Source organism: Toxotes jaculatrix, chromosome 16 (genome assembly GCF_017976425.1).
Source record: "Toxotes jaculatrix isolate fToxJac2 chromosome 16, fToxJac2.pri, whole genome shotgun sequence".
NCBI classification, from domain to species: domain Eukaryota; kingdom Metazoa; phylum Chordata; class Actinopteri; family Toxotidae; genus Toxotes; species Toxotes jaculatrix.
Genome location: NC_054409.1, coordinates 8245066 through 8264716, shown reverse-complemented (window position 1 = coordinate 8264716; position 19651 = coordinate 8245066). Strand labels below are relative to the sequence as shown.

Here is a 19651-nt window from a genome sequence, read left to right as displayed (position 1 = left end):
TTTTTTTCTTTTTTGTTGAAGTTTTTTTTTTTTTTCTTAAAAGCTTACTTGGAGCAGAACCTGACAAATGGCTGATGTTGTAATTATGGGTTCTTCAACAGATTAATGGTTTCTGTCAGCCAGTTTAAAGAGATGGCAGCTAAATGGAAATCCAAGAGCACCACACAGTGGATGTATCCGGTGAGATGACACATTTGTTAGCTGTATCCTTTATACTGCTTCAGACATTTAAAGAGAATAAAAAGAGAATATCACCTGGTAGCCATGTGGCTTTGAGTAGATGTCTGGACAGCTATTGGATATTGGATGGACTGCTGTGAAATTTGGTACAGGATTTGACTCTTCATGTAGTGACACCACTGTGCCAAAATTCAATTTTGTCCAAAGATCAGACGTAATGATGAAGTACACCGAGTCAGCCTTTGGTTATGTTTTTTTTAATTCAGCTGACACAATTCTTTGAATGAGCTGATGGAGGGATCACACAAGACAGATGTCCAGCATGTCATTTCATTTTTTTAAAAAAAAAAGACAATTTGTACAAAAAGTAAAGTAACAATGATCAGTCTCAGCCAGCTAAGGCAATCATGTGGAATGATGATATGACAAATCTGAATACAAAAATGAAAAACATTTAAAAAAGAAACCCTAGGCCAGAATTTGCAGACCTGTGACTAAGACGCTTACCAGTGAACTTTAATCCAATTAATGTGGCTGACATTAAAATTAAGTACATCTCCTCTCCATTAGTGGCACATCTCAGGAAGAAAATTAAGTTTTGGTGTTTTCCCAGGTTCAGAGCTGGTAGACTACACTCTCACCACAAACTCCCTGAGATCTTACTCAAATGTATCTACCACTCTCTTTGGACTCTACATGATGTACAGTCCGCACATCACTCGCTGCTGACCGGCTCTGGGACACAAACACCAGATCCTGACTCTGCTGAGAAGCTACAAGGCTTGCTTCTTTTCTCTGCACCCAAGCACTTCTCAGATTGAATGAAGCACAAATCCAAACCGACAGCAATTACTCAATACTAAGTGGGGGAGTAATAGGCACTTCTTTTTCCACCAGTGGCCAAAGAAGCTATGCAGGACTGGGCTGCTACGCTTTACTTACTATACAGCCAAACCGATGCCTGATCTTTACAGTACAGTGAAAGAAGCTACAGCATTGTTCTGTGAGGAAATAAGTTGATCTGTGAGCTCTGGCTGCTTAACTTCAGTTTTTGGTTACATGAGCATAGAAAAAAACAGAGATGATCACCTTAACAAATTTGAATCTAACATTTCTATGGTTAAAATAGTAAATAATGTAATGTAAACCTATTAGACAGGTGTGTAGGAGAATGAAATTTAGAGGAAATGTGGTACTAACGCAGCTGCTACATTTTTGTCATAGACTTTCAGGGAAATGGGAGGAAACAGTACCTTAATGCCCAGACTGAAATGCCATTTTGTGCTCACGTCAGTCACTTTTGTGCTTGGGAAGCAATCATTTTTCATACTTTCTAATCTCCAATGAGAAGTGTCGACTGGCCCTTCTGTGTTTGTATTCTGACAGATTGTTGAATGTTGAATCATCTCAGGTGTTCCTGTTTGACCCAGTTCGTGAGTGGCTGATGCAGACTGTGGCTATTTTACAAACATGCTGCGTATTGTATTGTTGTTTAAAGCCTGACAATGACCGATGACTGAAACTGTAACAATATTAACAATGTGCAGGAGTTCATCACTTTATAGGATAAGGCTGCTGTTATTATACTGATTTCTTAATGTCAGTAAATCCCATGAAAAGACCAAAACCATCATTGTGCTAGTTCCTCTCTGAATACTTCCTGACCTCCCTACTATCAGTGGAACTGTTTCCCAAACCTATTTGTTCCTCTTGAAAATGTAAATCTTTAAAAACAGCTAATATTGCATAATTTTGTTTATTTAAAAGTCTAAAACAGCTGGGCGGTGTAGTTTTCGTCAAACATTACAAACCAAACAAAATAGTGACTTTGTTGGGAACCGTTTCCAACTGCACATTAATACACATTTGCTGCTCCACTGACTATTTCCAGCAGCAGGATGGAGTGTGTGGGATTGAATTGAAAGAAACTACAGTGTGTGTGTTCATTGTAATGAAGGAACATGTCACCCATTGTAACAGTGTGGCTCACTGATGTGTTTTTAATAGTTTTGGACAACAGTGGAGCTCTGTGGTACAGAGGGTTTGTCTACAGGGGCCATACTTGATCGTAAATCAATCCCTTGTTGGTTCTGGTCCTTTCATGGATTTATCCTTTAATGTTTCTTAAGCTTGTTTTGTTTTGTCTTGTTTTAGAACTAAACAACAAAACTGATCCAACATACTGCGGCAACAACAGCTTCAGTGCCCATGTATATATCATTAAAGTTTTATACCTGAGATGTGAAAAAAAAAAAAAAACAACTATATGAAACTGTATATGCTCTAATACGCTGTTTTGTATTTCAATAAAATGAGGAAATTGGGTCTTGCTGTTGACAACAGACAGCATCAAGTATGTAAAATATGACTGACCCCCTTTGACTGTTTTCGGAATTAAATAAATGTTGGTCTTTCACATAAATGTTGATCAGCACCTTGAGAACAGTGACACATCAGTTCACCTGCAGCACTAAAGCAGTGGATGTACAGTCAAATGAGAATTTACTGGCCTGGTCACATTAGGCCAATGGGACGACAGTAGCTGTGTCCCCATTCAGAACACATTGTTAAGAGGTCAGTTGGGACAGTTTGGCTTTTATATACACAATGGGCAGGCTATAACAGAAGCCCTGAATACATAACAAAAATCAAACAGAGGAAAAACACACCGTATATAAAGGATAAAAAAAACATACATTTTTAAATTATTCAATACAAGATAAATGTCTCTGTAAACAAACTTGACTTCTCTGTGAAAGAAAAAGTTGGGGGCCCTTGTGCCCTCTCAAATTCATTAATATGGAGTCACTCAACTTGAGATATCAAATCCCCAAATACATAACAAAAAGGAGGTGACGTCCTCAGAAATTGGAGGATATATTCCAGTTGTCCTCTTGGTGTCCATGTCTTGAACAGAAGTTTGTGTCCTGGACCCATGAGTCCTCTGGGGACGGCACAGACTTCTAGCACCTCTAGCTGAAACACACAGGTCCGACAGTGAAGCCAAACTGATATGTGAAGTTTCCACCTCCCATTAGTGCCAAGTCTCTCAGAGGAAGCAGCTGAAGGTCCTCAAACTCGAACACAGACTCACGAGGTCCAGAAACCATCTCCTCCCCGGGCTGATACACAGGAAACAGAATACATATGTTTTACACTTAAATGTTATACATCATTCCCATGTTTTTATGTGACCGTAATACTTTGGTATATTTTATCTTATGTTTACACCAAGTCGATCTGCAATTAATGATCATTCCCATGATCTGTTGATTCTTTTTCTATTAATTGCTTAGTCTATACAATGTTAGCGAATATGAAAATACCCAAGGTGACACCTTCACTCCTCTGATTATGAGATAACCCTTCTTCTGTGTTTCCAGGGATGCCAGATGTTGTATCCAGGATTTTGAAGGACTAACAACCTAAGTTCCATAAATATGATGTCTTCCACCTCAAACCATTACCAGAGCTTCAGATCCTTCTACAATATGTCCAGAGACGTCAGGTTCCTCTGTCCTTCATACCAACAACAAACAGAACTACTGCTAACAATGAAAATAATACAATGACCATAAAGAACTGTTCTAATAAGCTACTGTATGTCACTTTTGTCTAAAAATATGCTCCAAAACATATCTTACCGTGGAGAGGTCAATCATCTGGAACACCTGTGGTGCCCAGTGTGTCCCAGGTTATACAGGCGGTGGCTTCAGATTAACCACCCTCTCTGCTCTCCTCCACAGATACACCACATCCTGGGTTTGGTTATGTTTTCTTACACTGCATTGCACAACACCCACACCCACACTTCTTTTCCACTCATGCACATCATACACCACTGACTGTACTGATTTCCCCATCCATTTCAATTTGGTCTAATAAAAACATTGGCTTTTTAACTGTTTTCTGTGGTGTGTCTCCCTTTTGTTGCGGCCATTTGAGCCAGGTCATAACAGAACCTCACCCTTCAAACCAATCAGGGAAGGCCCAAATCAGAGGAGAGAGCTCATGGCTGTCACTCAACATGTGATCAATACTCTCTCATGTAAAACTGATGCTACATGACATCAGTAGATTGACTAGTGTTTCCTAAAAGCTCTGAAGAGTAGATAGAAGAGAAAAGAGAAATACAATAGGACATTTAGAGACTTCCTTACATACCACACAGTCTTTAAGTGCTCCAAGGTAACTCTGCTTCCTTGTGTCAGTCAGAAATTTGATGTCTCTGTCTGTCTGGCCCTGCCTGTGTCCTGGATGGCAGGTGTAGGTCACCTTCTGGACGGCAGTGCTACTGTGTAACCTCAGAAAACGCATCTGGACCACATTGGCACCTGGGTAGTAAAACTGAAGACACAAATAATAATTTAATTTAATAATAATTGAATTATACATAGCATTCTGCTTCATAATTACTGATCCACAATGGCAGTATTAGCAGGTGAAAACAAACACTAATTCAATGGAATATGAACACAATGTCATGTCAAACCATGAAACATGACAGAAAACAATACTAGAGAATTACTGTAGAAAATACCTGATCTCATACTGTGATGGGCAAAGATGGGCAGTTTTAATGAAAATAATCATCTGCCAATGAGCAGCTTGAAACTGCTGGAGAGGTGGATTGAAATATTAGGGTTTAAGTTTATTGTGGTTGCTCCATCCAGAGCGTTTCACCCACCTGAAACCCCTGCTCCAACCTGCTGAGCCACTCAAAAGATCCCTCCTCAGAAAATTCCTTCATCCAAGCTTTCATGGGCAGCTGCAGGCAGAGGCAGGAAGGCACACGTTTGCAAATCAGAATGAATGTAACTCCTGATTTCATATACGAGAAGCTTGTGAAGGTGAATGATAGACTCCGGATTAGCATGCAGCTCAGGCATGAACCACAAGTAAATTGGCTACTTTAGTAACAGATGCATCCACTTCATGCTACACACGACCAATTCACATTATTCTTTGGATAATATGAAGTGTGTGAGTTCATGTTTTATTTAGTACAGACTGTGTTAGAGAGGAGAGGGTGAGAGGGAAATGGGTGGCTTGTGTTTCCATACAGACAGCAGTACAGAAAAGGAAATTCATAAAGAACAATATGTGTTTCCTGATCATCCCGATGCTCTTTGAATGAAGGTAGTGCCTCACTCAGCCATGCCTTGCTCCTCTCCTTCCCACAGGGATGTCAACATTTTCATGCACAAAGCTTACATAGCTGAACACTGTCTGTTTTAAAAAATGTTTTACACTATACAGCATATAGTTACCAACTTCCGAAAAAGGTCAGTATACGTCTATGTATTTAAAAAAGCTAAGGTGAATAATAAAGGTCATCATCGCTATTTATACCTTCTACCTTTATTCTACTTTATTTCAATATTATTTTAAATTTAAAGCACCATGGCTTATTTCTGTCTACCTTTTTAAGGGTTTCCTGAGATCTAGATCTCCTTTACCAAAGAGGCCTCGCCAAACCTGGCAGCACAATTATCTAAGAGGCAGACTATGTAACTTTGAGTGAACAACAGTGACTGTGGCCACAAGTGGCAATTAAAGATAATGCAAAAAAAAAATGAATTGAAGTTTTCTCCTGCTATGAGCATAAAGCCCAGTGTACATAGTTTGACAGTTTGTCTACTTTTGTGAGTCCAGTTCCTTTGGTCTACATTATTTAATATGTGTGTGTGTGTGTGTCTGTGTATGTGTGTGTGTGTGTGTGTGTGGCAAACAGTGGATCTCTGAAGTTCACATCATCACTGCAGATGTCTCAGTCAACACCCTGAAGCTGTGAGCTGACTGACTAATTCACCAAACTGAGATTCAGGTCATACAACTATACAGCTATGTCGAGTTAGCGGGCATGTCATTGGTACAGAGGTGCAATCCCCCGCAGCCCTTCTCTGGTGATGTCTTTATACCTGAGAGTCTCGAGGATGAAGGCAGGTCTGTTTTGATGTGGAAGAGAAGCTGCAGTAAGCCAGCAGAGCGTCAGCCGGGCTGCCCTGGTTGGGGTCGATGTAATACATTCCTGCAGAGAAAGGGCTCACTGATATCTGAAGGGTTCTCCACAGTGACAGGAAGACCTGAGCAGTACTGGTGACACGACCACTACAACATACTGGATGAAGACTTCAATAAATAACTTTTAAGAGAGGAAAATTCTATAAAGATTTTCTAAACTAAAATGTTCATGCATGTGAAGGTGCTACTGAGAAAACAAAGGTTTCAGTGGCTCGTGTGTTCATGACACAGTTGAGGACAGAAACATGATGGGAAATGAGGGATGAAACAAACAGGTGATGACACAACAAATGTCCCGAGCCAATCTCGGTCACCGTGTACATGTCTGTGATCAATGAGAATATTCACAGCTGATAAAGCTGCTTGTGTTTCAAGTTTTCATCAATATCAATATCAGCATCAATATCAAAACTCCTGGAGGGTGATGCACACATCAAACAGAAAGGACAGAGGTCCGAAATACAACTGCAGTACCTCAGTGATTTCAAAAATACAGTGATTAAGTGTGGATCAGTGTAACTTCTGTAACTGACCGCTGCTGTACTCAGGGTGACAGAGCCACAGCTCCAGACAGGTGGTGGCTGGATGCTCCTTGCTGCCATCAGGAGGATCCACCAGCAGCCGAAGCTCCTGCTGCAGAGAGTCCAGCAGGGTCTGGATCAGGGGATAGTTGGGCTTATCGGACACATACATCAGGTCCTGGACACGGAAAGAGAATTACAAAACACACACACAGATGCTTTTAGTTAATGTCATATTTTGAGTAGCAAAACAGTAATGCAAAAAAACAAAACAAAACACAATGCTGTCTTTCTATTTGCAGAAAAGATTCATATTCTAAACAGAATGTTTTGCATATTTCTGCTGTTTTTATTTAAAACTGTGTAATATTCAGTACAAGTCCTGTATTTTCTTCATTTGACATATTGGACATGCTGTTATGACAGAAGATTTTGCAATTGTAATCCCACATTAAAGAAAATACTTTAAATGGACACTAAAGATCTGAATAACTTGCCTTGAGTTGAGTCAAAGTCATGTTGAGTGACTGTCCTGGAGGTCCAGGAACACCAGGTGGACCCTAAAACACAAGGTGGATGCACAAATGACAAAAGCACCAAATAAGAAATATATAAATAAATAAATAAATAAATAATGTGGTATTCAACTAGATCGTTTAAAAGATTAAAACAGTAATTCAAGTCGCTGCAGAACATCTCAATTTTTTTATTTATTTCCCCTGAATGTTAAGATAATATTAGCTAATGTATTATCCAATGTATACTTTGAAAGTAATGTACAGTAGCTACTGTATTGTAAACATTTTATGGTAACTGATACACTGATACACTTCGTTCGTTTCATCCTGTGTTGTCTAAAAGCTGTAAACTTACCGGGAGGCCTCTCCTGCCAGGCAGACCGGGCAAACCTTGGTATCCTTTCAAACCCTGCAGGGAGGGAAACATATGAACGTATGATTCTGCGCGGTGATGCCGCACCATTTACTACAAAATACATCAATATGGAAATAAAGATTCCTGCAAAATCCCATTACAATCTAACACTAACTCCAAAGTGTGACAGCTTTATGATTATATGTGCTATCAACATAAACCAGAGCGATCGCAATGTAAAACGAAAAAAAAAAAAAGATTCCTCCGAGGTGTTTGCTTCAGATAATGATGAGTGAGAGCTGAAGTGTAAAGACGAGAGTGCTTGAGTTGACGATTTCATACCTTTAATCCAAACAAACCCTGCATCAGAGGAGAGAACAGGAGAAGAAAAGCACATTAGTATGATTTTCCACTGTGAAGTGCATTTATCAACAATGAGCTTCTGAGTCCTTTTATCTACTGCATTACGAACCCATCAGCCACAGCTTCACAGATTTTATAACTCAAGTCAATGGATTTCTTTCCCCCTGAGTCACAGTGGGTTGAACACAGTCATCATGTGCTGCTGAACTGAGAGAGATTCAGCAGACTGGCAGCTGATTAGTTGGCTGACAGATAGCTGTCTGTACTTTACAGGAAGGACTGGGGTTATTATAAAATAATAACATTTCCATCACACGTTCCACTTCTGTGCTATCACCATTTTTCAGACACAGTCTGAAAGCAAAGTATCTGAGTGACAGATGAGCGGCCTGAATTTAAAACGCTGAATGTCCCAGACAAACAAAAAAATGAAGAAGTAAAAAAGCTTTGCCTGAATAAACTTTGTGTACCCAAAGGGAATTTCACAGAAAACAAAAGAAAGAACCAACATTTAAAACTAAACTGAAAAGCAAAACACTGATTGCAAACAAAGGAAAAGAGGGACATGACAGGAGGAAACAACAGGCATATTAAATAAACTAAAGGTGCTGGACAAGTTTGTAAAAAATGTCTTTTACAAAGTGAATTAACAACTTACAGGCATTCCTGGCATCCCTGGTAAACCCCTCTGCCCTGGAAGACCAATACTCCCCTTAAAAAAACAGAAATTAAGGTCAAGATCATAAAAACCTTTTTACATGTAGTCAAAATTCAAGTTTCAAAACACAATGGTGAAAGCAGCATGACGAACTACAAACTTTATGTTGCGTACCTGCTCTCCCTTTAGGCCCACTGGACCTGGCAACCCAACAGGACCACGAATTCCCTGGGAAAAAAAAAATCACAACATAAATGACTACTCTTGTCCTGAAATTTACTCACGTCTTTCTGTGAGGCTTGCTCCAAGTCATAAAATCATCTTAGCCACACAAACTGTAAGTAAATGGCTCATTTCAGACTGACCATCACCACGTCTTCATTAGGACATTTGTGTTTGTGAGATTGTGATGAGGGTTAGTGTATTTGTTCATGGTTCACACTACAGGTTTGGACCAGTGATGAATTTTGTTTGTGTCTAAAAGGAAATTTTCAGTATGACAAATATGGTGAATGGCACAAATCCTCTTAAATCACCGATAAGTCCCACTTGAGAACAAATCTGCTGGTACGATATAACAAGCACCACCCAGTCCCTGTTATCAGATCTCTATACCCATTCAGCTCGATGTCAAACAACCCTCATCACACAAGACCCTTCACACCCCCTTTATGAGTCAATCCAACTCCTCGCTCATGGTAAGATTGTTCTCTATTTCCTACATAATGCTCCATGTGTACCCTCTGTCATTTTGTTTCAGTGTCTGAAGGCTGTGAGTGTGAAATGCATACACAATAAAATGCCAGTGGCTCGTACACTACTTCCTACTAATAATTCCACAATTCAATGTGTCACGTTTTCTAGATGTTAAAATTACCGTTGTGTGACTCCACACGTGCTGACGTCGCATCTGAAATCTTAATTCACTGCTCACCATAAACTATTTAATGTCTAACCTAAAGGGATCAGCGACTGAGTGAGTGAAGGAGTGATTTTACAGCCTGTGAACGGTGTGAGACATATGTGAGTCAAAGACAAGTGTCCCTCACTGTTCTTTTCTGATTCTTCACTATGTGTGTGTGTATTGTAAGTATTATATGGTTTCATAAGGCAGAAGTCATGATTGAAATATGTTCCGTAACTGTGTAGTAATTATTACTGTTTACATACAACACACAAAAATACAAATATGTGACATTATTTTACTGAGGCTTGTTTACAGTAATTGGTAAAGGGATGTTATGGACATGGACACCGACACAGACAAAGTTACCACCTTAACTATTATTATTATCATTTACTTTGCAGGACATTATGTTTATCTCTTTATTAACACATTCAATCTTGACAGCTCCTACCTTCGTGCCATCAGTTCCTGGTGGTCCGGACAGTCCCATGTCTCCTTTCTCACCCTGAGGACACAAATGCTACAGTTTAACCTCCACAATAAAAATAACTGTGCTGATCTGCTGAAACCAAACTAAACCCATCAGGTAAAGACATTTTAAACACGCAGCTCAATATTAATGTTTTTTTCCCCATTTCTGCTTATTAACTCTATCAGTTATAAACCATCCTTGCTCGTTGAAATGACAATCAGAGCAACATGAAAATTGTGTGTTACTCTCATGAAGTGGAAGAAGAGGTTGTAAAGAAATGTTTTTCCTTTTATTTATTGGTAATGATGCTGTTATGAGCCTTTAGTTGCTGTTACACATATTCCCCTTATTAACTGAATTACAGTTCTGTAATGAGCTCTCATATTTCATACGATTTTCCTCTTATGAATTAAATGTATTTATTCTTTTTTTGTTTTATATTTTTCTTTTACCATTACTGTTTTATACTTCTCTCTTTTTTTTTTCCCAAATGTAATCTTTTACTGGGATGGAGGTTATTCACAGCTAATGAGTCTTTCAGAGGTATATTGTATAAATGGAAGCAATTCAATTTGCAATGTTTTACAAAACCAAAGATGAACAACTATTATTTTAGCTAAAACTAAATGAAACTAGACGTGTTTTAACAAACTGAATCCAGTGAGATCCAGCTGGGTTTGGTCCTGAATGGAAAGCTTTCATTGAATCTGTATCAGGTTTATTAATTCTTGTTTACCTCTTTTCCCTTTTTCCCTTGATCCCCCAGCTCTCCACGTAACCCAGGGATTCCCTTAATGACAAAAATGGAAAACATTTATCAAATGGACGTCAGTTCACTGTCTGATGAAATGCACTTTAATTCCAAAACTCATTAATTTGTACATTTCTTGTCTCCAAATCATTGAATTGGACAGACTGCTGAACAGACGGTCTCAGAGCTAATGTGTGGATAGGCTCATGAATGGATGTTAGGTGAACAAATATACTGACTTACAATGAGACCTGGCCACCCGGGGAGGCCTTCCAGTCCTGTGTCTCCCTTTTTGCCCTGAACGACAAAATACAATCTACTGTTGGCTCATACATCATAATTAAACCAGGAGTACACAAAGCCCGAGGTCTTGTTTCCATATATCCCACCTTTGGTCCTCTGTCTCCCCTGGTGCCCCTAACTCCAGCCTTCCCTCGTTTCCCCTGAGGATGAGTGCGCCATGTTTTTCAATGAGGCAACAGAAAGCAAGAGGACACGGACACACACACACACACACACAAAGAACAACCTAATATTTTATGTATGAATCTGTTTGTGCAGTGGTTGTCAGAATGGCTGTTTCTGGCCATTTTCCTGTCCAAACACAAGCACCACTATAGCTATAAAAGAATTCCTGTTATCAACACTAAGCAAATGCTCTTCTTCACAAAGTTAAAAAAGTAATAGCATTGGTATTACAAACAGAGATAATGACTGAATATCCACCATTTCAACTGTCTTGCTACATCCTTACATTATTAGAACAGCATTTCACCTGCAAAATCTTCCCAACACTGAAGCGGAAAGCTCTTACCCTCCTGCCAACATGACCAGTTTTCCCTGGGGATCCATTCTTGCCATCGTCTCCCTGTAGGGGGACAACAAAAACTCATCAGTGTCTTCAGCATCTCTTTGGACACATTCCAACTGCAAAATGTTTGGCAGAGGAGAAGGAGAGGAGAAGGGTCAGAAACAACCAATGCGTGTAAGTGTATAATAAAAACTAAACACAGAATATTTTTTGAGCTGTGAACACATCATGCAATTCATATAATTCTGTAAACAGAATTAATGGCAAATATATGTTCCTACAAAACTACCGAAACAGAGCTGTTTGATACTGAAGATTCTGACAGTCCAACATTAGTGGCCAAAAAACAATTTATGTGTAAAACTATGTGTTAAACAGTATTAGGAAATGTAGTGGACTAGCTTAACCCCCCCATCATACTGCATGTAGGAGGTTGGGAAAGGAGAAATTTTGGAAATATGTTTGTTTGCTTTGCATATTATTTAGCTGCATGAGAAGACTGATATCACTCTCATGTCTGTAGAATAATATAATAACCTACAGCCATGAGCCGGTCAGCAGATAATGGCTGGAATCAGAGGGGAAACATCTTACCTTCTCCCCTTTCATTCCTTGTTTCCCCTCAGGTCCTGGTCTTCCTTGCGCTCCCTGCACAGCAACAATAGTCTTTCTCATTTTGCTGTTAAGATAACTTTCTTTCAGACAGAGGATATCACACAAAACATCTGAACTATAATTTTTTGAATGTCTGTTTGACTCTTAATAATTAATTACAAACAACTGGTACAATTATAGATTAGATGCTGAAGGCAAAAATGTGATTTCCTCATTCACAGTGTTTCTGTGCTGTACACATCCACACACTTACAGAAGCCCCCGGGGGACCTGGGGGACCTTGGGGTCCCATCTCTCCAGGAGGCCCCTGAAAAAGAAACAGAAGAAGCAGAAATGACAAAGTTCGATCAGCAGTGGTTATTAACATCAGAGAAAGTGTTGATGTTGCTTAATAGTAGTTTAGTTTTCACCTCAAACCCTGGGAGACCTGGAGGACCTCTGATTCCGGGCAGACCATCCTCACCCTGCACAGGTAATCAATATTACTGAGGTAGATTTATGGATATTTGCACACAGTCATACATTAAAAATACATGCTTATTTTCAATGAATGTATTTTTCAAGAAGGTACAGTCCCATGTAGGCATGCACTGAGGTCATATTTCATTGATTTATAATTGTCATGTATTAGGTAGATGAAATGACAAAAACCTGTTCCCCAGGTGGACCTGGAGCTCCTGGTTCTCCCTTCATTCCCTGTGCCCCTGGTTCACCTTTAGCCCCCTGGTCTCCCTGAGGTCCAACTTGTCCTACTGGACCCTGCCATGCAAATGTAATAATGCACATGTGATACAACATAATCACCTTATCAAGTTATTAAGTTCTTTTGTTTTGTAGTGTTAACTGAAGTTAACAGAATCAGAATCAGAATCAGCAAAAATAGTGTAGACATCAGACATCAAATACTGCACCACTTCAATTTTCAGCCATCTATCCAAAGACAACTTCAAATGATTGACTTCCTCAACAACAGACAGTAAGTAATTAGTTTGTCTGATGCCTCAGAATTTATTTTAATGTAAAGAAAACAAGACTAAGGACCTACAGTCATGCTAGCAGCTCTGTAAGGCTGCCAATGCTGCCTCAAGCTAAATGCTAACATCTGCATACTAATATTTTCACAGTGACAATGATAACATGCTGATGTTAGCTGGTAATGTTTACCTGAGGGGCGAATGAATGTCTGCAGCAAATTTCATCACCATACATCCAATAGTGAGACATTTCAGCCTGGACCACAGTGGTGGACCGTCCAACAGACTGACACTGCCGACCCATCTAAAGCCATGCTGCTACTGAAGCTAAAAACACGCTAGATGTACCTGATACTCTCACTTATGTTTGTTTCATTGCAGCTTGCTGCACTGTTTTTTATTTCACTATCAGGGCTGCAGTTGTCAGAAGATGAGAAGATCAGGTGATTCAGTCTAAGCTCGTTCTTTGTATTCCTTCAGCAGGCCTGCACCACTTCATAAATCCTGAATACCACTGCTATTAGCTGGATTTCTCTCTTAATCACTTAAAGGTGTAGTCCTCCCATTCAATAATTTGTCATGTTTGCTGTAATAGAACAAAGGGAAAATCATGCTTTTAAAAATGCTGCCTCCATTAGCAGCACTCATGGAGCAGAACTGGGGCCAAACGACAAAACTGCCAATACAGAACAATGTGCACAACAGGAGAAAACGAGTCAAATGCAGGAGGAGGTTTACAGAGTTCAGACAAAAGGACAGTGTGAGGATAACTTTAGTGCGACAGATGAAATATTTATCTGAGTGCATTTTGCAGGGCAAAAAAAAAAACAAAGGGAACTATTTCCTGATACTCAGGGACACTTACAGGTGGTCCCAGCGTCCCTGTGTCTCCTCTGACACCATGTGCTCCCATTATTCCCTATGAACAAGACAAACAGAGAGCAAAATGGATGGCTTTCCACTGACATGCTCCATACAGTGTTGTACAAAACGTTAAATGGTATCAGAGTTTTACCTGAGGGCCCCTGGACCCAGGAGGTCCAGTAATTCCTAAGGGCCCAGACTCCCCCTGGAGAGATGAATGAAAATCTTTAATGTTGCTCCTTTGACATTTCCTCTAATTTAACTGATTAGATTCAAGCAGAGCTCTGTGGATGAGGCACCGAATAGACAAAAAGAAGGTGCATCAGAAATGGTACAACATGTGCCTGGCAGGGTTGGGGTCCTCTCAATCAGGTGATTAGTGAGGACCAGCACTTTTACTCCTTTTCATCAGCCACTGTAATGTTTGTCCACAGGGACAACCTGGAGTTCACACTCATGACCTTGGGCACAGAGTTACTCTCAGACACTTTATTTGCTGTTGCTAAGCCACACAGGAAAAACCTTTGTTTTAAATTGACTGACCATGAATCATTCATTACCAGAAATACCATCAATTCAATATCAATACAAGCAATTCTAAGCTACAAGTAAAATTCATGTCAAAAACTTTGCTTAATCCTGTTTTGATGTATTTCAATAAAACTGTTATTAAGAACATTAAGGGCTGTCTTTTTCATCACCTTCTGTCCCTGAGGTCCATCTGGCCCCTGAAGTCCACGAGGGCCTGGCAATGCCTAAAATAAGCACAAACACACCGCAGGCAAAACTAAACACATCCGTTGGAACGTGTGTGGAGACAGAAAGAACACTTAAAACAAAATCAATCTGTAAGATTTATCAATAAATGCCAATCACAGCTTGGACTGGCCAATAAAGGTTAATTTAATTTGTCCACAGCATCGATACATCCCGGTGAACAAACTCACCTGTAACCCCCTCAGACCTGCAGGTCCCACTTCACCCATCAGCCCCGGCTCACCCTGATCAAGAGAAAGAATGCGACATCAGGAGCAGTTTCTACTGGTTTTCATCAATCAGACAGATCAGTTTTATATCCCATTTGTGTTGATACTTAACTGAAATAACAGTGATGAACTGAAATAACCAGCAGAGTTGTTCACTGGTTTAAGTCTGATCTTGATTCTCCTCATTTCATTACAGGGGAACTCCAGAAGCCCAAAGGCATTAAAGACAAAAATGTCGCTATTTCTGTTCCATCAGTTTGTAAAATTCCTGTTTTTTTATTATGACTCTTCCATTTTATGGATACTGCATAGTCACCACAAAGAAAACTCGAAAACTAGATCTTTGTTACTGCATCTCTTGTAGACATTATACAATCAAAACTTTTAAATACCACAAGCGTTTGTCTCTCAGTTCTTTCCTGCTTTCTTACCTTGTCCTTTGCACTCACCTTCCAAAATCCAACATTTAAGAAGTTGGTAAGTTGGGGTTTCATTATAATGTGACAAAAATACCAAACACACAACTGCCACAAGTCCGTGAGGAGTAAAAAATGCTCACCATTAGTCCAATGTGGCCCTTTGCTCCCTCTGGACCCCTTTCTCCAATTTCTCCGAGGGCTCCCCAGGGGCCTTCTCGACCAGACAAACCATGAGGTCCCATCCCACCCTGTGGACAGCAACACAGGATGAACTTTAACTTATCCATTCACCTTTAACAAAGTAAAGTAAAGTAGTAGTGAGTTTTACCTTCTCCCCTCTGGGACCGGGATCTCCAGCTTCACCAGGATGCCCGACATCACCCTGCAGAAGATTAGTTAACAGAATCCTGGAGGTGAGTAGTTGTTTTATTGCACTTCAGAACAAAAACACCTCATTAAATTGTGCGTTAGTGGCAGCTGAAGCTGCATTTGATCTGTTTGTTTCTGTGTATTGTCTCTTGTCTCTTTGTCTCTGCTGACAATACAACAATGAACAGAAAATATTATAAGCCAGCAGCGTAGGTTTTTGTTTTCAGGTGCTTAAAGGTGGAAGGAAGGTATATTTACAGTTTGTGCAGCACACGTTTCATAAAGCTGAGTGAAGACCTTCTGAGGGTATCACAGAAATTACCAGCCCTGCCAGTGCTCTCTTCTGATTTGTTATATAATCAACATCTGACAATCCTCAAAGGGACCAGAGTTAAGCGCTGCCACCAACGCATCATCGGGAACATGTAATTTCACAGCTTATGTAACAGTGATGGCGGTTTAATGCTTGTCAAACTATTCTTATACCTATTTCATGCAGCACCTGAAATATTTTTAGTCATTATAGGCTGATTACAATCAGATTCTACCAATAAAAAAAAGACACACAAAACAAGCACATCTGTTCACCACAACACAACACCCTGACTGTTTGTGTGATGTTATAAAGCAAACATGGTGGAGGTGATGGTGATGTGATGAGGTCTTTAAATTCTTCACTGAATTGGAAAGTCACCTCCTGTGGAGCTGCTCTGTCATTTATGAGACAGCAGCTCAACATGTGCGTCCACATCTGTAATTGTTCAAAGTGAAAATCATCTTTGTATAAACAGCAGATAAATGCACCTACCTCTTTACCCACTGGTCCAGGTGGTCCCTGCAGGCCTTTTGGGCCCCCCAATCCTCTCTCTCCTGGGGGCCCTGAAGGACCAGGTTTCCCACAGCCCCCTAAGTCCCCCTGTCAAACGCGACAACATTAGAAGACAGGAAATCCAACTGCAGGTCTTTCAGTGAGAAAACATTATTAGCTTTTTATAAACCTGAGGCTGCAGATTATTTCACAACATTAAACAAAGTCAACTTGGCTTCATGTTGTACAAAACTAATGCTCTTTAAACGATTTTTAAGTTGCTTGTGGTTTGTGCAAATATTGATGCAGAGACTCAGGAATGGTGCTGCTGCAATCGCTGACCTGGTCTCCTTTCCGTCCAGGTGGGCCCTCAACTCCTGTTTGGCCCGGGAGACCCTGATGAGTCAAAAGTCAAAACAATCATTTTGGGCCCTCCAATCCTCTCTCTCCTGAGTGTTACACTTATGTAAGTAAATGTGGATGAAGACACTGGTTATGTTTGAACCAAGAATCATCACATTACTGCATGAAACTGTGTAAAGGTGATAAGGACTTTTCCATCATCACATTTACGCTCTTTTCTCCGTTGTTGGTCACAATTTTCTCTCAGAATATAACAGATCTATAGATCTAGTATCTCCACAATAGCTGCCTGTAAAATCCAGAATTGATTCAAGATATTACTGATCACATGTGTGGCTCATGTTAGAGACGCACCCAATCTCAGGATACACTGCAGCTTACGATTTTCAAAAAGGCTCCAAACTGTTCTGTTCCACTATAGCACTTTTACCAACCTGTTGTCCATCTTGTCCTGCAGGACCAGCATCACCAGGTGAACCAGGTAAGCCCTGCAGATTATCATATCAGTTCAGTCACCGAACATAAACTACTTATGACAAAAATGATAATAAAACACTCATATTACATGATTCTTATATGTCCTGTAGTTTACCTTGGGTCCTCTTTTCCCTGCTGCTCCTGTTAACCCGTCTGCACCCTGCGGGCCCTGAAGAGATCCAACAAACATGCTGTTCAGACAAATGTATTTCAATGAAAATAAAGATGGATGCTCATCTTTCCAGACCACAAGTGACATAAAGAAAAACAGCAGCTGATGGTAGGTACCCACTCACTGGGATTCCTGCTGGCCCCTGTAGCCCCTGAGGTCCTGGGGGCCCAATGCTTCCCCTGGGCCCACGTTTTCCAGTTGCCCCAATAGCACCTGGAAGACCTGGAGGGCCCTAGAAATCACAGAACAGCTGTTAGAACAGAGATCAAGTTTATCAATGCCATCAAATTTAATTTGATGAATACATTAGAGAACCAGTGTAAACAAACACATACATATGTAGAGAGAGGCTGTCAAACCACTGTTGGCTCTGGTTTTATCAATCAGTGATTCACATCAGTAAGTACAGTCATGACATAACGGCAGGTATTTTCTTATGTTTGTGATGAATGGTTCATTGACTGTGAGCATGTATCAGCATGTGTTGTAGTGACCTCACTGATAGCAAATCAATGAAATCCCCTTTTTTTTGTTCAATTTACGAGCCAGTGCTCTCAATTTCACAGTGAGGTGAATTCTTCCTCTGTGAAAATGATGCTGCTATATTTAATATACTTATTCATTATTGTGTTGATATTGCATTGATACTGATGTCGTGCAATCTTGCTTTCTGTCTCTCCCTGTATGTGAGGGATGTGTACAGCAATTCCAAACTCATTTAAACCAGAACTTTGCTCCTTCATCATTTCAGACACACCACCCTGCTGTGGTGTGCCCATCCTCTCTCTTCATGAGGAGTCAAATCATCAAACCAAAATAAAATGACAGGAAAAAAAGCTGTGCCCTCGTCTAAAGTGCAACTTAAATGTAAGAACAAAGTGTCATAACATGGAATAATGTGCCTTTGTGAAAATACAGTCCAACAAACTTGATATGCAATGTCCTCAGCTTCACTATGAACTATAACTCACTGCTGGGCCCGGTATCCCTTTGGGTCCTTCATCTCCAGGTCGACCCTGTGAGAAATAACAAAAGTTACTAACCACTTAAACCACTGGTTGGTTAAGAAACAGAAAACTATAAGACTCTGAATATGCATGTCTTTGTTCATTGGGCTTTTGTCTGAGCATTAAACTGAATTTCCTTATGGACAGTCAGTTTAAATGATTAAATCATCACATTTTAGATCTAACAACAACATGCGTAGGAAGAAAAAACTGAATTATGGCACAAACTGTCCTATTAAAGATGTCTCTGACCTGAGGTCCCTGGAGTCCCTTCTCTCCAGGAGGACCTGGCAGACCCTGAAAAACAGACAAGGCAAGTCAGAACATGCTAATCCCAACCGCAACTCACACTTTTATCTGTGCACTGTTAAAGATAAAAAACAAAACAGAAGCCATTTTTGAATTTATATTCTTCTCTCTTTGAATATTTTCTCAGTCTGAACTTAACCTGTGAAAAAAGGTTTCTATTGTTGGTTAAGGAACACAATGATGCTGCGGGAAATAACACAATAACAAAAATAAAATACAATAAAAAAAACAAGTGGTTCGCAAACAGTGGTAACATGAATTATTAAGCTGCTTCTTTCAGTTCATGGCGAGCATGTTCTAAGAGTTGAATGGATTGAACCTTGTCAAAATAATACCTTATTTGTATTTTTTTATGCTGCTCAGGTGCATTTTTAAACAATATGCTATTAGCTTTACATTTACTTGTATAACATATACAGGCTTAGACTTAGTTTTCCTGTAAACAAACACAGTTGGGCTTGATCGCTGCTGTTTGGAAGTGGGCATTCCTGGTCCGTTAGCCACGTGTTGTGTGAAACCTTTTTGACGTTACCTCTTTGGTGATGTATTAAGTGCCTTAATCTGGTAGGAATTTTATTCTCTAAGGCTAAATTTTAAAAAGGTGCTGAACATAAACTTCCAACTTAGTTTGTCAAATGCTTTATCTACACTGAGGGCTGGTATTTTTGTTGGCTGCTTGCTGAGATAAGTACAGTGGGTAAACATTCAGGGAGTTTTAATTAATGAAT

General features: G+C 39.9%; 1 protein-coding gene across 1 annotated transcript in view; it reads right to left on the bottom strand.

Annotated features, from left to right (window-relative positions):
* Positions 1–436: 436 nt before the first annotated feature.
* si:ch211-196i2.1 (collagen alpha-1(I) chain) overlaps positions 437–19651 on the bottom strand; it is an 85324-nt gene continuing 66109 nt past the window's right edge. Inside the window, exons 37-68 of the mRNA XM_041059467.1 lie at positions 18867–18911; positions 18579–18623; positions 17732–17839; positions 17551–17604; positions 17393–17446; positions 16938–16991; positions 16596–16703; positions 15747–15800; positions 15559–15666; positions 14961–15014; positions 14715–14768; positions 14165–14218; positions 14015–14068; positions 12827–12934; positions 12586–12639; positions 12429–12482; positions 12155–12208; positions 11564–11617; positions 11139–11192; positions 10993–11046; positions 10735–10788; positions 9978–10031; positions 8794–8847; positions 8620–8673; positions 7941–7958; positions 7599–7652; positions 7223–7285; positions 6738–6903; positions 6102–6211; positions 4868–4948; positions 4345–4527; positions 437–3302 (exon numbers count right to left, since the gene is read on the bottom strand). Of these exons, the coding sequence (XP_040915401.1) occupies positions 3153–3302; positions 4345–4527; positions 4868–4948; positions 6102–6211; positions 6738–6903; positions 7223–7285; positions 7599–7652; positions 7941–7958; positions 8620–8673; positions 8794–8847; positions 9978–10031; positions 10735–10788; positions 10993–11046; positions 11139–11192; positions 11564–11617; positions 12155–12208; positions 12429–12482; positions 12586–12639; positions 12827–12934; positions 14015–14068; positions 14165–14218; positions 14715–14768; positions 14961–15014; positions 15559–15666; positions 15747–15800; positions 16596–16703; positions 16938–16991; positions 17393–17446; positions 17551–17604; positions 17732–17839; positions 18579–18623; positions 18867–18911 (2319 nt within the window). The 3' untranslated portion in view covers positions 437–3152. The remainder of the gene's footprint in view (positions 3303–4344; positions 4528–4867; positions 4949–6101; positions 6212–6737; positions 6904–7222; positions 7286–7598; positions 7653–7940; positions 7959–8619; positions 8674–8793; positions 8848–9977; positions 10032–10734; positions 10789–10992; positions 11047–11138; positions 11193–11563; positions 11618–12154; positions 12209–12428; positions 12483–12585; positions 12640–12826; positions 12935–14014; positions 14069–14164; positions 14219–14714; positions 14769–14960; positions 15015–15558; positions 15667–15746; positions 15801–16595; positions 16704–16937; positions 16992–17392; positions 17447–17550; positions 17605–17731; positions 17840–18578; positions 18624–18866; positions 18912–19651) is intronic.